The 16,876-nt window shown below is 44.0% G+C and overlaps 1 protein-coding gene across 1 annotated transcript in view; it reads left to right on the top strand.

Annotated features, from left to right (window-relative positions):
- The window catches only part of RNF123 (ring finger protein 123), a 95,290-nt gene that overhangs the window by 66,721 nt on the left and 11,693 nt on the right, over positions 1–16,876 (top strand). Inside the window, exon 30 of the mRNA XM_088466187.1 lies at positions 10,079–10,166. Coding sequence (XP_088322313.1) covers positions 10,079–10,166 — 88 coding nt within the window. The remainder of the gene's footprint in view (positions 1–10,078; positions 10,167–16,876) is intronic.

Raw genomic sequence — 16,876 nt, 5'->3', positions numbered from 1 at the left:
GATGGACCCAGGTGCATCCTGGGAGCTAAAGCTTTAACTGCGTGGTGCCCGTGGATCCAGATCCAGCTATACCCCAAGGTCAACCCTGTGGACCCTGAAGAAGAAGAAATATATATATATACTGTGTGTGTGTAATATATAATACAGGTTGAGTCTCCCATATCCAAATATTCTAAAATACGGAATAATTTTGGCATGACTGAGATAATGAAACCTTTGATTTTTGATGGTTCAACGTACACAAACTTTATCTACGGCACAAATGATTACACATATTGTATAAAATGATCTGCAGACTGTGTGTAGAAGGTGTATATATAACACATAAATGTATTCTGTGTGTATATTTGTGTCCTATTCCCAAGATATTTCATTATGATATTCAATTATTCCAAAATACGGAATATTCCGTTCTCCAAAATACCCCTGGTCCCAAGCATGTTGGATATGGGAGACTCAACCTATCTGTCTGTCTGTCTGTCTGTCTGTCTGTGTGTGTGTGTATATATATATATATATATATATTTTCATCACCTACACAACAATTCATAGTGTCAGCAATAATGACGCCCATAGATTCCCATGTTGTATTGTATCACCAGAACACGTCAGTGTCCGCCTCCGATACTCCCGATGGTCATGTTTCAAGCAATCTCTATAGATGTTAATGTTTCAGGCTCATGTCAACCCTTTTTCAAGACCATCATCCCAGTTACACGCAGCCACTGGTGTGTAGGGCTACTATGGGTCACATCTCACGTTCTTGGCAGCTGGCTACTGAGATGGTGGTCTTGAAAAAGGGCTGACATGAGCCTGAAACGTCGACACCTTGATGGTTGTATTCTAAATGGAGGAGTGCACAGTCTTTTGAGTGATATGTACGTACGGGGGCTGAGTGATTATATATATATATAAGGGCTGAGTGATATATATGTGTGTGTGTGTTTATATATGTGTATGTATATATATATATATATAATGTATATAATGTGTATGTACGTACGAGGGCTGAGTGATATGTGTGTGTATATATATATACACACAGTCGGATCCATAAATATTGGGACATTGACAGAATTTTCATATTTTGGCCTCTAGTCACCACCACAATGGCTTTGAAGTGAAACAAACAAGATGTGATTTACCTGCAGACTTTCAGATTTAATTTGAGGGTAATTACATCCAAATCAGGTGATCGGTGTAGGAATTACAATAGTTTCTATATGTGCCTCCCACTTTTTAAGGGGCCAAAAGTAATGGGACAAACTAAATCCTAAATCTAACTTTCACTTTTTAATACTTTGTTGCTAATCCTTTGCAGACAATTACAGCCTGAAGTCTGGAACGCATAGACATCACCAGACGCTGGGTTTCATCCCTGGTGATGCTCTGCCAGGCCTCTACTGCAAATGTCTTCAGTTCCTGCTTGTTCTTGGGGCATTTTCCCTTCAGTTTTGTCTTCATCAAGTGAAATGCATGCTCAATCGGATTCAGGTCAGGGGATTGACTTGGCCATTGCATAACATTCCACTTTTTAGCCTTAAAAAACTCTTTGGTTGCTTTTGCAGTATGCTTCGGGTCATTGTCCATCTGCACTGTGAAGCGCCGTCCAATGAGTTCTGAAGCATTTGACTAAATATGAGCATATAATATTGCCCGAAACACTTCAGAATTCATTTTGCTGCTTTTGTCAGCAGTCACATCATCAATAAATACAAGGGAACCAGTTCCATTGGCAGCCATACATGCCCACGCCATGACACTACCACCACCATGCTTCACTGATGAGGTGGTATGTTTAGGATCATGAGCAGTTCCTTTCCTTCTCCATACTCTTCTCTTCCCATTACTCTGGTACAAGTTGATCTTTGTCTCATCTGTCCATAGGATGTTGTTCCAGAACTGTAATGGCTTTTTTAGATGTTGTTTGGCAAACTCTAATCTGGTCTTCCTGTTTTTGAGGCTCACCAATGGTTTACATCTTGTGATGAACCCTCTATATTCACTCTTGTGAAGTCTTCTCTTGATTGTTGACTGTGACACATATACATCTACCTCCTGGAGAGTGTTCTTGATTTGGCCAACTGTTGTGAAGGGGTTTTTCTTCACCAGGGAAATAATTCTTCTGTCATCCACCACAGTTGTTTTCCGTGGTCTTCCGGGTCTTTTGGTGTTGCTGAGCTCTCCGGTGCGTTCTTTCTTTTTAAGAATGTTCCAAACAGTTGATTTGGCCACACCTAATGTTTTTGCTATCGCTCTGATGGGTTTGTTTTGATTTTTCAGCCTAATGATGGCTTCACTGATAGTGACAGCTCTTTGGATCTCATATTGAGAGTTGACAGCAACTGATTCCAAATGCAAATGTCACCCCTAGAATCAACTCCAGACCTTTTACCTGCTTAATTGATAATGAAATAACGAGGGAATAGCCCACACCTGTCCATGAAATAGCTTTTGAGTTGATAGTCCCATTACTTTTGGCCCATTAAAAAGTGGGAGGCACATATAGAAACTGTTGTAATTCCTACACCGTTCACCTGATTTAGATGTAATTACCCTCAAATTAAATCTGAAAGTCTGCAGGTAAAGCACATCTTGTTTGTTTCATTTCACAGCCATTGTGGTGGTGACTAGAGGCCAAAATATGAAAATTCTGTCAATGTCCCAATAATTATGCACATGACTGTGTATGTATATGTGTGTGTATATATATATATATATATATATATATATATATATAAATAATGTATATGTACGAGGGCTGAGTGAAAAGTAATGAGACTGATATTTTATTCAGAATCAGATGACTCCGCAGGATCTGAACGTTTTTCTTTCTCAGGGTAACGTCCTTCACATTCTGTACAATTTTTTCAGCGTATCAGTAACGATTTAAAGACGCGCAGTAGACAGTTTTGTGACATCACTGTTAGTGTTACAGCTGTGGCGTTTCTCCCTTCATCATCTGCTGAGAACGTCTTTCCGCGCAGTTGTTTTCTCAGGGTTGGGAATGGCGAGAAATCGCAGGGCGCTAAGTCCGGGCTATATGGAGGGTGTTCCAGCGCTGTCCCAGTAATCTCAGTCAGTGCTTCCAATGTAACAGCAGCAACATGTGGTCGGGCATCGCCATTGTCTTATAGCAACAACCACTGTTTCTTCAGCCAATATGATCCTTCTCTTCCTCATGGCTCCACGCAAATGGCCATTCAGGACGTTTGCATAGTAGTCACCATTAATTGTCTATCCACGGGGAACCCAGCGCTGCAGGATCATACCGTGCGCATCAAAGAACAGCAGAAGCATGACTTTACACGCCGAAGGAATTGCCCCAAGTTTTTTTGGCGGAGGCGAGTTTGCGTGTTTCCGTACACTGGTTTGTTTGGATGTCGGATCATAGTGATGAATCCACGATCCGTCACGCGTCACAATCGGTCAGGAAATCGTGTATCCTCTCTGACATTGGAACGGTGTACTTGCACGAAACAACTCGTCGTCACATCTGCTCCTCTGTGAGATCTCTGGGTACCCACCTGGCACACACGTGATGCATTGTCAGTTACTCTGTCACATCTGCTCCTCTGTGATATCTCTGGGTACCCACCTGGCACACACGTGATGCATTGTCAGTTCCTTTGTCACATCTGCTCTTCTGTGATATCTCTGGGTACCCACCTGGCACACACGTGATGCATTTTCAGTTACTCTGTCACATCTGCTCTTCTGTGAGATCTTTGGGTACCCACCTGGCACACACGTGATGCATTTTCAGTTACTCTGTCACATCTGCTCCTCTGTGAGATCTCTGGGTACCCACCTGGCACACACGTGATACATTGTCAGTTCCTTTGTCACATCTGCTCCTCTGTGAGATCTCTGGGCACCCTCCTGGCACACACATGATGTATTGTCAGTTCCTTTGTCACATCTGCTCCTCTGTGAGATCTCTGGGTACCCACCTGGCACACACGTGATGCATTGTCAGTTCCTTTGTCACATCTGCTCTTCTGTGAGATCTCTGGGTACCCACCTGGCACACACGTGATGCATTTTCAGTTACTCTGTCACATCTGCTCCTCTGTGAGATCTCTGGGTACCCACCTGGCACACACGTGATGCATTTTCAGTTACTCTGTCACATCTGCTCCTCTGTGAGATCTCTGGGTACCCACCTGGCACACACATGATGCATTGTCAGTTCCTTTGTCACATCTGCACCTCTGTGAGATCTCTGGGTACCCACCTGGCACACACGTGATACATTGTCAGTTCCTTTGTCACATCTGCTCCTCTGTGAGATCTCTGGGCACCCTCCTGGCACACACATGATGTATTGTCAGTTCCTTTGTCACATCTGCTCCTCTGTGAGATCTCTGGGTACCCACCTGGCGCACACGTGATGTATTGTCAGTTCCTTTGTCACATCTGCTCCTCTGTGAGGTCTCTGGGTGCCCATCTGGCACACGTGATGCATTGTCAGTTCCTTTGTCACATCTGGTCCTCTGTGAGATCTCTGGGTACCCACCTGGCACATGTGATGTATTGTCAGTTCCTTTGTCACATCTCTCCTCTGTGAGATCTCTGGGTGCCCACCTGGCACACACGTGATACATTGTCAGTTCCTTTGTCACAATATGCTGAACCCCTTGGAATGAGATGCCAAGTGAAGCATAAAGTTTGCCTAAAGTTACCTTCTGTCAATTTACAACTTCTCCGTAGGTTTGGCGATGTGACATCTGTTACCGCGCTGGACGGTCTCCCAGAACGCGCTTCCTCGGTCTCTCACGTAAAACCCTTTGAAGTGCTCCCGCCACTGATATACTGCATCATGGCTAATTGTTTCTCCACCGTATGCTTGCCGTAACATTTCATGCGTTCATTTCCGCTATTCCAAGTTTACCACAAAATTCAGTTACACATCTGTAATGTAATCTCGGACGCGTCTTCCTCATCCGCCATGACGAAAAGTACGAAGATCTTCCACTCGCTGTGAGCAAACAAAGACTACGGCAGTTCCAACCGCAGGTTCATACACAACGATGTATGAGCCTCACAATAACCAGCATAGCGTTGTCACGTCTACCTAGGGGCCGGAAAAACAGTGGCAGGCAGTCTACTTTTCAGTCAGCCCGTGTATGTGTGTGTGTGTGTGTGTATATGCAGTATGTGTGTATGTACTGTATAGGTATGTATGTGTGGTGTGTGTATGTATGTACTGTATATGTGTGTGTATGTGTGTATGTATGCACTATATATGTATGTGTGTGTATGTGTTGTATGTATGTGTTGTGTGTCTATTTATGTTTGTGTGTATGTATACGTGTGTAGTGTGTGTGTGTATGTATATGTGTGGTGTGTATGTATTGTGTGTGTATACTGTATGTGTGTGTGTATGTATGCACTATATATGTATGTGTTGTATGTATTTGTTGTGTGTCTATTTATGTATGTGTTTGTGTGTGTGTATGTATACGTGTGTAGTGTGTGTGTGTGTATATACACAGTATGTGTGTGTGTATGTACTGTATATGTATGTAATGTGTTCTGATCTTATGGAAGAGGCATGGAGTAACCCGGATAAACTTGTTTCATGTTACATAAACAATAGCATCTTTGTATCCTTTCCCAGCTACTGAATGTACTAAGTGGGGAAAACCCTCATATGACACATTTAGTCAGGAATGCTACGCTGCCTATTCTGTCAGCATCTTCTCTTAAAGATTCTACAGATAGGAAAGTTGAAACATGTCTTAAAGTAGTATTTTCATTGTCTGGAGCTGTTTCTTGACTATGGCCAGGGCTTGGGTATCCAAGGCTTTTGAGGAATTGACGGGACATTGAAGGATGCTCTACCAAATGCTACTAGAGAATAGCTGTCCTATATCTCCCATATATGGGAATTGCCCTCCTATTTGGGAGAAGCTGCGATAGATGCTGGGCTCCTAGCATCTAAAGCATCGGATGCCTCAGTTGTGGCTCATAGAGCCCTGGTTAAGGTCCTGGAAAGCAGATATGGGGTCAAAGAAGGCTCTGGAATCCTTACCTTTTTATGGAAACATAATATTTGGAGCAGAATTAGATTACATAAGTGGCTACTGTGGCAGCTTCAAAATCTGCAGGTCTGCAGCTACATTACAGCTACATTAAAGTCTAGGCAGTCTTCTTTTCGGTCCTTTTGTCCTCAGGGATGAGTGAAAGGACAGTTGTCCTCCAGGTCGTCTAGTTCTCGCAGTACCATCAAGCAGCAAACTAAGAGGTCCTGGCTGACCAGACGTCCAGCTCCTAAGCCGAACGACAAACCCTCTGCCTGATGGGGAGGGCCTCCTCCTGGGCGATCCCAGGGTGGGAGGCCGACTTCTTCAATTTGCGGACTACTGGCATCAAACAACAACAGATGCCTGGGTCCGAGAAGTGGTCTCTCAGGGGTATGCTCTCACTTTCTGGAGGCATCCTTCCCAGAATTTTTTATCGTACAACTCCTCCATCGGAGCCTATCAAGGCCTTGGCCCTACAGGATGCCATTTACTCCCTGCTTCAGGCAGGGTTGATAATCCTGGTTCCTGTGGTTCAACAAGAAAAGGGTTACTATTCCAATCTATTTTTGGTTCAGAAACTAAATGGCTCTCATGGCACTATTCTAAATCTGAAAACCCTCAAAATGTTTATTCGTGTAACCAAGTTCCGTATGAAAACTCTCCAATCAATTATTTTGGAAATGGAACCTGGGGATTTTTATGGTTTCCCTGGACATTCAGGATGCGTACCTTTTTTATGTGACTATTACGCCATCCCACCAAAAACTTCTACGGTTTGCTGTCCTGCAACAACATTACCAATTTCAGGCACTGCTATTTGGTCCATGGCGGCATGGTAGGCCTACCTCAGGTTTCAAGGCATCGGAATACTACCATACCTGGACGACCTTCTGTTATTGGCACAGTCTCCGGCTGCTCTACAACACCATCTCCATCTGACCATTGCCGGCCTACAGACGCAACGACTGGATAATCAATTGGAAGAAATCTTCTTTGTTTCCAATACAGCGGATGGTACATCTGGGGGTACTTCTGGTTTCTCAGGCACAAAGGGTGTTTCTGCGGACAAGATTGCGGCCCTATCATTGCGAGTTTGGAAATTGCTACGCAAGCGAAGGGTATTCATTCCATCAGTGATGCAGGTCTTTGGGTCAATGGTGTTCACCTTCGACATGATGGAATATGCTCAGTTCCACTCCAGACCTCTGTAGCAATTGATTCTCTCCCATTAGAACCGACAGTATTATCTAATGCGGTCCCAGAAGATCCTTCTCACTCCGGAGGTTCGGCTCTCTTTGTCGTGGTGGCCACAAAAGGATCATCTGGTCAAGGTTCGCCCATTCTGGATTCCAAATTAGGTGCGCCTCACCACGGAAACCAGTCTTCGCGGATGGGGGACAGTGACAGGTCATCACACCTTTCAGGGAAGATGGGCAAATCAAGCAAACTCATCTGCCCATAAACATTCTGGAGCTTTGAGCAGTATACAAATCACGTATCATGGCACAGGACCTGCTCCAGGGCAAGCCGGTCCAGATCCAGTCCGACAACGTGACCACAGTAGCCTATCTCAATCATCAAGGAGGCATGCGAAGTCACGCAGCCATATGGCTGCCACCACGGCACTAACTGTGCAGAGTTTGAATATTCTCCGTGTTTGCGTGGGTTTCCTCCGGTACGCAGGTTTCCTCCCACACTCCAAAAATATACTTGTAGGTTAATTGGCTCCCAACAAACAATGAACCCTAGTGTGTATGTGTGTGAGCATATGATACGGAATATAGAATGTAAGCTCCACTGGAGCAGGGACTGATGTGAATGGCCAACTATTATCTGTAAAGTGCTGCGGAATATTTGTGCGCTATATAAATAACTGATAATAATATGGGAAGTGACAAAAGTTCTGATCTGGGCAGAGAGTCATCGTCCCACGATCTCTGCAATCACAGAAACAGACAGATCTCAGGTGCACCACTCCAAATTATTGATAATTTATAAATGCAATAAAATTTTGCAATCAATAGAGGTTTTTAGCATAATCATGGCCAAGGTTATGGGCCTACCCACCATATCCAGGTAACCTCTTTAGGGTAGGTCCCTAACATACTAGGGTTCAAATCCAGAGAGCAGGACCTCCCCAAACTGGCCCAGCTAAGCTTACCCAGGGCACCGCCATAATAAGAAAAGTGTAGTGTAAAGAGATAGTTAAATAAAAAAGTGAAGTACATATATTAAACAGTGAAGGGTTAAAATGTGTTATAAAAGAAAAATGTGTAAAAATGCGGTGCCCTGAAACAGATCAACCAAAGCAATCCATGGGGACCCACGCCCCAAAAATGAACCAAAATTGCACTACAGTATATAACTTGTAGGACTTGCTTAGAAGTCCTACCTAGAGATTGCACTATCTCTGCAATCACAGGAGTCCTCAACTGAGAAGCGGACTTCCTAAGTCGTCAGAGCATACACGCCGAAGAGTGGGCTCTCCACCTGGGGTTTTTTCAACTCCTGGTGAACAAATGGGGCCTATCGGACGTAGACCTCATGGCCTCACGTCACAATCACAAGGTCCCTAGGTCATACCTAGGTCTTCCTCTGCCCGCATCTATTACAGAGTTTAGCATTCTTTTTGGTCAAGGGTGTTCCCACAGAAAGGATGACCCTAAGGTTTTAGGGTTTCCCGGGTGCTTGCTTTTCTCCAGGCTGGGTTAGACCTCGGTCTCCGCCTGGACAATCTGAGAGTGCAGGTTTCTGCGCTCAGTTGGATCCAGCGAATGATTGCTTCTCTGCCGGATGTTAGAATTTTTTTTTTTCAGAGTGTTCTCCGAGTGCAGCCACCCTTTCTCCCATCTGTGGCACCGTGGGATTTGTTGGTTCTCAAGGGGCTACAAGCTCCCCCATTTGAACCTCTGGACTCTGTATATTTGAAGTGGTTGATAGCGAAGACACTTTTTCTCCTCACTATCTCGTCTGCTCGCAGAGTCTCTGATTTGGCAGCGCTCTTGTGTTGCTCCCATTTTTTATATTTCACCAGGATAAAGCTGTTCTTTACCTTAAGAAGGTAACCCTCCTTTGTACAGTGTCCTGTTTTCATGTGAATGAAGAAATTGTAGTTCCAGCTTTTCAGGCACCAGATCTTTCTGTAGGTGAAGCCTCCCTGGATGTAGTTTGTGCTCTCTGTATCTATGTGGAGTGTACAAACGCTGTTAGAAAATCAGATGCTCTTTTAGTATTATATGGTTTTCATAAATGAGGATGGCCAGCTAATAAGCGGACTCTGGCTCGATGGCTACGTATTACTTTCTCTCAAGCTTACACGCAAGCTGATCTCCCTGTTCAAAACACTGCAACAGCACATTCTACCCGGTCTGTGGGACTGTCGTGGGCGTTCCGTGGTACCTCTGCTTAACAATTGTGCAAGGCAGCCACGTGGTCTTCTGTCCACACTTTTCTTAGGTTCTACTCCTTTGATACTTTTGCCTCTCAGGATGCTTCCTTTGGCGATGAGTTCTCCTTGCTGCTCAGGAGCATCCCAACCCTTAGGGAAACTGCTTTAAGACATTCCCCATGGTATCCCTGTGGATCCCTATGGACCCTGAAGAAGAAAAAAAGAGTTATGGTAGACTTACCTTTATGAACTCTTTGTCTTCGAGGTCCATAGGGTCCACAGGGCGCCCACCCTGATGCACCTGGCTGCATGGGTAATTTGTCTTTCGGTCACGGATTCCCTCTTTTTCTGTGAGTGTTTTTGGTGTACAATTGTTCTTCCTTCTCCTCCTATCTTGGGCTTGTTTACAAAACTGAATGCCTGTGGCCAGGGGCGGGGTTTATGTGTAGGAGGATCTGGGGCGTCCTGGGAGCTGAAAGCTTAACTGTTTGGTGCCTGGATCACTCCAACCACATTATCCCCATGGCATCCCTGTGGACCTCAAAGAAAAAGTTAACAAAGGTAAGTCTACCATAACTCTTATTTTCTAGCCCTGCTTTTCTCATATTATATGTATTAATCCTTTTTGGATTGATGGTAACGGGTATCCCTTTTTTTTCAGGCAGATAAGTATGATGAAGAATCTTCTTGCACCCTATGAACAAAGGCCGTGGGCTCAAACTAACTGGATCCTCGTGAGGCTGTGGAGAGTGAGTGTTGTATCAGGTTTACATATGGAGGAGTGCATTTCATGGTGATGGATTAGAGATGATATTGTTTCATGATGTTAGATAGGCATGTATCATGGTGACAGATGGGGATAGGTGCGTTTCATGATGTTTGATAGGCATGTTTCATGGTGACAGATGGGGGATAGGCATGTTTCATGGTGACAGATGGGGGATAGGCATGTTTCATGGTGACAGATGGGGGATAGGCATGTTTCATGGTGACAGATGGGGGATAGGCATGTTTCATGGTGACAGATGGGGATAGGCATATATCATGGTGACAGATGGGGATAGTTGCGTTTCATGATTGGTAGGCGCGTTTCATGATTGGTAGGCATGTTTCATGGTGACAGATGGGGATAGGCATGTTTCATGGTAACAGATGGGGATAGGCGCTTTCATGATGTTTGATAGGCATGTTTCATGGTGACAAATGGGAATAGGCATGTTTCATGGTAACAGATGGGGATAGGCGCTTTCATGATGTTTGATAGGCATGTTTCATGGTAACAGATGGAGATAGGCGCTTTCATGATGTTTTATAGGCATGTTTCATGGTGACAAATGGGATTAGGCATGTTTCATGGTGACAGATGGAGATAGGCGCTTTCATGATGTTTTATAGGCATGTTTCATGGTGACAAATGGGAATAGGCATGTTTCATGGTGACAGATGGGGATAGGCGCTTTCATGATGCTTGATAGGCTTGTATCATGGTGACAGATGGGGATAGGCATGTTTCATGATGTTTGATAGGCATGTTTCTTGGTGACAAATGGGGATAGGCATGTTTCATGGTGACAGATGGAGATAGGCGCTTTCATGATGCTTGATAGGCTTGTATCATGGTGACAGATGGGGATAGGCATGTTTCATGATGTTTGATAGGCATGTTTCTTGGTGACAGATGGGAATAGGCATGTTTCATGGTGACAAATGGGGATAGGCATGTTTCATGGTAACAGATGAAGATAGGCGCTTTCATGATGTTTGATAGGAATGTTTCATGGTAACAGATGGGGATAGGCGCTTTCATGATTTATAGGCATGTTTCATGGTGACAGATGGAGATAGGCGCATTCATGATGTTTGATAGGCATGTTTCATGGTGACAAATGGGAATAGGCCTGTTTCATGATGACAGATGGGGATAGGCGCTTTCATGATGTTTTATAGGCATGTTTCATGGTAACAGATGGATATAGGCGCTTTCATGATGTTTTATAGGCATGTTTCATGGTGACAAAAGGGAATAGGCATGTTTCATGGTGACAGATGGAGATAGGCGCTTTCATGATGTTTTATAGGCATGTTTCATGGTGACAAATGGGAATAGGCCTGTTTCATGATGACAGATGGGGATAGGCGCTTTCATGATGTTTTATAGGCATGTTTCATGGTAACAGATGGATATAGGCGCTTTCATGATGTTTTATAGGCATGTTTCATGGTGACAAAAGGGAATAGGCATGTTTCATGGTGACCGATGGGGATAGGCGCTTTCATGATGATTTATAGGCATGTTTCATGGTGACAAATGGGGATAGGCGCTTTCATGATGTTTGATAGGCATGTTTCATGGTGACAGATGGAGATAGGCGCTTTCATGATGTTTTATAGGCATGTTTCATGGTGACAAATGGGAATAGGCATGTTTCATGGTGACAGATGGAGATAGGTGCTTTCATGATGTTTTATAGGCATGTTTCATGGTGACAAATGGGAATAGGCCTGTTTCATGGTAACAGATGGAGATAGGCGCTTTCATGATGTTTGATAGGCATGTTTCATGGTAACAGATGGGGATAGGCGCTTTCATGATTTACAGGCATGTTTCATGGTGACAGATGGGGATAGGCATGTTTCATGGTGACAAATGGGGATAGGCATGTTTCATGGTAACAGATGGGGATAGGCGCTTTCATGATTTATAGGCATGTTTCATGGTGACAGATGGGGATAGGCGCTTTCATGATGTTTTATAGGCATGTTTCATGGTGACAAATGGGAATAGGCCTGTTTCATGATGACAGATGGGGATAGGCGCTTTCATGATGTTTTATAGGCATGTTTCATGGTGACAAATGGGAATAGGCCTGTTTCATGATGACAGATGGGGATAGGCGCTTTCATGATTTATAGGCATGTTTCATGGTGACAGATGGAGATAGGCGCATTCACGATGTTTGATAGGCATGTTTCATGGTGACAAATGGGAATAGGCCTGTTTCATGATGACAGATGGGGATAGGCGCTTTCATGATGTTTTATAGGCATGTTTCATGGTAACAGATGGAGATAGGCGCTTTCATGATGTTTTATAGGCATGTTTCATGGTGACAAATGGGAATAGGCATGTTTCATGGTGACCGATGGGGATAGGCGCTTTCATGATGATTTATAGGCATGTTTCATGGTGACAGATGGAGATAGGCGCTTTCATGATGTTTTATAGGCATGTTTCATGGTGACAAATGGGAATAGGCATGTTTCATGATGACAGATGGGGATAGGCGCTTTCATGATGTTTTATAGGCATGTTTCATGGTAACAGATGGATATAGGCGCTTTCATGATGTTTTATAGGCATGTTTCATGGTGACAAAAGGGAATAGGCATGTTTCATGGTGACCGATGGGGATAGGCGCTTTCATGATGATTTATAGGCATGTTTCATGGTGACAAATGGGAATAGGCATGTTTCATGGTGACCGATGGGGATAGGCGCTTTCATGATGATTTATAGGCATGTTTCATGGTGACAAATGGGAATAGGCATGTTTCATGGTGACAGATGGAGATAGGTGCTTTCATGATGTTTGATAGGCATGTTTCATGGTGTCAGATGGAGATAGGCGCTTTCATGATGTTTTATAGGCATGTTTCATGGTGACAAATGGGAATAGGCCTGTTTCATGGTAACAGATGGAGATAGGCGCTTTCATGATGTTTGATAGGCATGTTTCATGGTAACAGATGGGGATAGGCGCTTTCATGATTTACAGGCATGTTTCATGGTGACAGATGGGGATAGGCATGTTTCATGGTAACAGATGGGGATAGGCGCTTTCATGATTTATAGGCATGTTTCATGGTGACAGATGGGGATAGGCGCTTTCATGATGTTTTATAGGCATGTTTCATGGTGACAGATGGGAATAGGCATATATCATGGTGACAGATGGGGATAGGCGCTTTCATGATGTTTTATAGGCATGTTTCATGGTGACAAATGGGAATAGGCATGTTTCATGCTGACAGATGGAGATAGGTGCTTTCATGATGTTTGATAGGCATGTTTCATGGTGACAAATGGGAATAGGTATGTTTCATGGTGACAGATGGGGGATAGGCATGTTTCATGATGTTTCATGGTGACAGATGGGGGATAGGCATGTTTCATGCTGACAGATGGAGATAGGTGCTTTCATGATGTTTGATAGGCATGTTTCATGGTGACAGTTGGAGATAGGCGCTTTCATGATGTTTTATAGGCATGTTTCATGGTGACAAATGGGAATAGGCCTGTTTCATGGTAACAGATGGAGATAGGCGCTTTCATGATGTTTGATAGGCATGTTTCATGGTAACAGATGGGGATAGGCGCTTTCATGATTTACAGGCATGTTTCATGGTGACAGATGGGGATAGGCATGTTTCATGGTAACAGATGGGGATAGGCGCTTTCATGATTTATAGGCATGTTTCATGGTGACAGATGGGGATAGGCGCTTTCATGATGTTTTATAGGCATGTTTCATGGTGACAGATGGGAATAGGCATATATCATGGTGACAGATGGGGATAGGCGCTTTCATGATGTTTTATAGGCATGTTTCATGGTGACAAATGGGAATAGGCATGTTTCATGCTGACAGATGGAGATAGGTGCTTTCATGATGTTTGATAGGCATGTTTCATGGTGACAAATGGGAATAGGTATGTTTCATGGTGACAGATGGGGGATAGGCATGTTTCATGATGTTTCATGGTGACAGATGGGGGATAGGCATGTTTCATGCTGACAGATGGAGATAGGTGCTTTCATGATGTTTGATAGGCATGTTTCATGGTGACAGTTGGAGATAGGCGCTTTCATGATGTTTTATAGGCATATTTCATGGTGACAAATGGGAATAGGTATGTTTCATGGTGACAGATGGGGATAGGCATGTTTCATGGTAACAGATGGAGATAGGCGCTTTCATGATGTTTTATAGGCATGTTTCATGGTAACAAATGGGAATAGGCATGTTTCATGCTGACAGATGGAGATAGGTGCTTTCATGATGTTTGATAGGCATGTTTCTTGGTGACAGATGGGGATATGCGCTTTCATGATGTTTTATAGGCATGTTTCATGGTGACAAATGGGAATAGGCATGTATCATGGTGACAGATGGGGATAGGCACTTTCATGATTTATAGGCATGTTTCATGGTGACAGATGGGGATAGGCTCTTTCATGATGTTTTATAGGCATGTTTCATGGTGACAAATGGGAATAGGCATGTTTCATGGTGACAGATGGAGATAGGTGCTTTCATGATGTTTGATAGGCATGTTTCATGGTGACAGATGGGAATAGGCATGTTTCATGGTGACAGATGGAGATAGGTGCTTTCATGATGTTTGATAGGCATGTTTCATGGTGACAGATCGGGATAGGCGCTTTCATGATGTTTTATAGGCATTTTTCATGGTGACAGATGGAGATAGGAGCTTTCATGATTTTTGATAGGCATGTTTCATGGTGACAAATGGGAATAGGCATGTTTCATGGTGACAGATGGAGATAGGCGCTTTCATGATGTTTGATAGGCATGTTTCATGGTGACAAATGGGAATAGGCGCTTTCATGATGTTTGATAGGCATGTTTCATGGTGACAAATGGGAATAGGCATGTTTCATGGGGACAGATGGAGATAGGCGCTTTCATGATGTTAGATAGGCATGTATCATGGTGACAGATGGGGATAGGTGTATTTCATGATGTTTGATAGGCATGTTTCATGGTGACAGATGGGGGATAGGCATGTTTCATGATGTTTGATAGGCATGTTTCATGGTGACAGATGGGGGATAGGCATGTTTCATGATGTTTGATAGGCATGTTTCATGGTGACAGATGGGGGATAGGCATGTTTCATGATGTTTGATAGGCATGTTTCATGGTGACAGATGGGGGATAGGCATGTTTCATGATGTTTTATAGGCATGTTTCATGGTGACAGATGGGGATAGGTGTATTTCATGATGTTTGATAGGCATGTTTCATGGTGACAGATGGGGATAGGTGTGTTTCATGATATATCATAGTGACAGATGGGGATAGGTGCTTTCATGTTTGATAGGCATGTATCATGGTGACAGATGGAGATAGGCGCTTTCATGATGTTTGATAGGCATGTTTCATGGTGACAGATGGGGATAGGTGCTTTCATGATGTTTTATAGGCATGTTTCATGGTGACAGATGGGGATAGGTATGTTTCATGGTGACAAATGGGAATAGGCATGTTTCATGGTGACAGATGGAGATAGGCGTTTTTGTGATGTTTTATAGGCATGTTTCATGGTGACAGATGGGGATAGGTGCTTTCATGATGTTTTATAGGCATGTTTCATGGTGACAGATGGAGATAGGCGCTTTTATGATGTTTTATAGGCATGTTTCATGGTGACAGATGGGGATAGGTGCTTTCATGATGTTTTATAGGCATGTTTCATGGTGACAGATGGGGATAGGTATGTTTCATGGTGACAGATGGGGATAGGCGCTTTCATGATGTTTGATAGGAATGTTTCATGATGACAGATGGGGATAGGCGCTTTCATGATGTTTGATAGGCATGTTTCATGGTGACAGATGGGGATAGGCATGTTTCATGGTGACAGATGGGAATAGGCATGTTTCATGGTGACAGATGGGAATAGGCATGTTTCATGGTGACAGATGGGAATAGGCATGTTTCATGATGTTTGATAGGGTGGAGCGAGGTATGAGCACGTTTTATAGGGTGGAGCACGGGATGGGCACATTTTATGGGGGTGTTGTGGGTAGAGTACGTTTTTATGGTGCGGAGTGGGGGATGAGACACATTTTATAGGATGGAGCAGGAGATAAGCATGCTTTATGGGGTTGAGTGGGGCAGGAGCATGTTTTACTGCATGAAGTTGGGGATGGGCACCTTTTATGGGGTGGACCTGGGAAGGGCAGGTATGAAGGGATGGAGTGAGGGATGAGTACGTTTTATGGCGTGGATTAGGGTGATAACTGTGTTTTTATGGCATAGATTGGAGGATGAGTGCGTTTTTTGGCATGGAGTAAGGGGATGGACACATTTTATAGCGTGGAGTGGGGTGGTCACAATTCAGTGTGGAGATGGGTGCGTTTTGTAGTAGGGAGTGGAGGAGAGGTGGGGGTGAACACTTTTTACGTATACGTGTGAACTGTATGTATTTCATGTTGGAATGGGAATGAACGTGTTACATGAGGACAGTGGGTGAGCGCTTCATGGAGACATTGGGGTTGAGCACGTTTCATGAATATAGTGAGGGTGAGCGCTTCATGGGGACAGTGAGTACGCTTCACGGAGACACTGAGGGGGAGCGCTTCACGGGGACTGTGCAGGGTGAGCGCTTCACGGGGACGGTGCAGGGTGAGCGCTTCACGGGGACGTTGCAG

This window comes from Taudactylus pleione, unplaced genomic scaffold (genome assembly GCF_031769625.1).
Source record: "Taudactylus pleione unplaced genomic scaffold, aTauple2 ptg002615l, whole genome shotgun sequence".
NCBI classification, from domain to species: Eukaryota; Metazoa; Chordata; class Amphibia; order Anura; family Myobatrachidae; genus Taudactylus; species Taudactylus pleione.
This window is presented reverse-complemented; position numbering and strand designations above follow the sequence as displayed.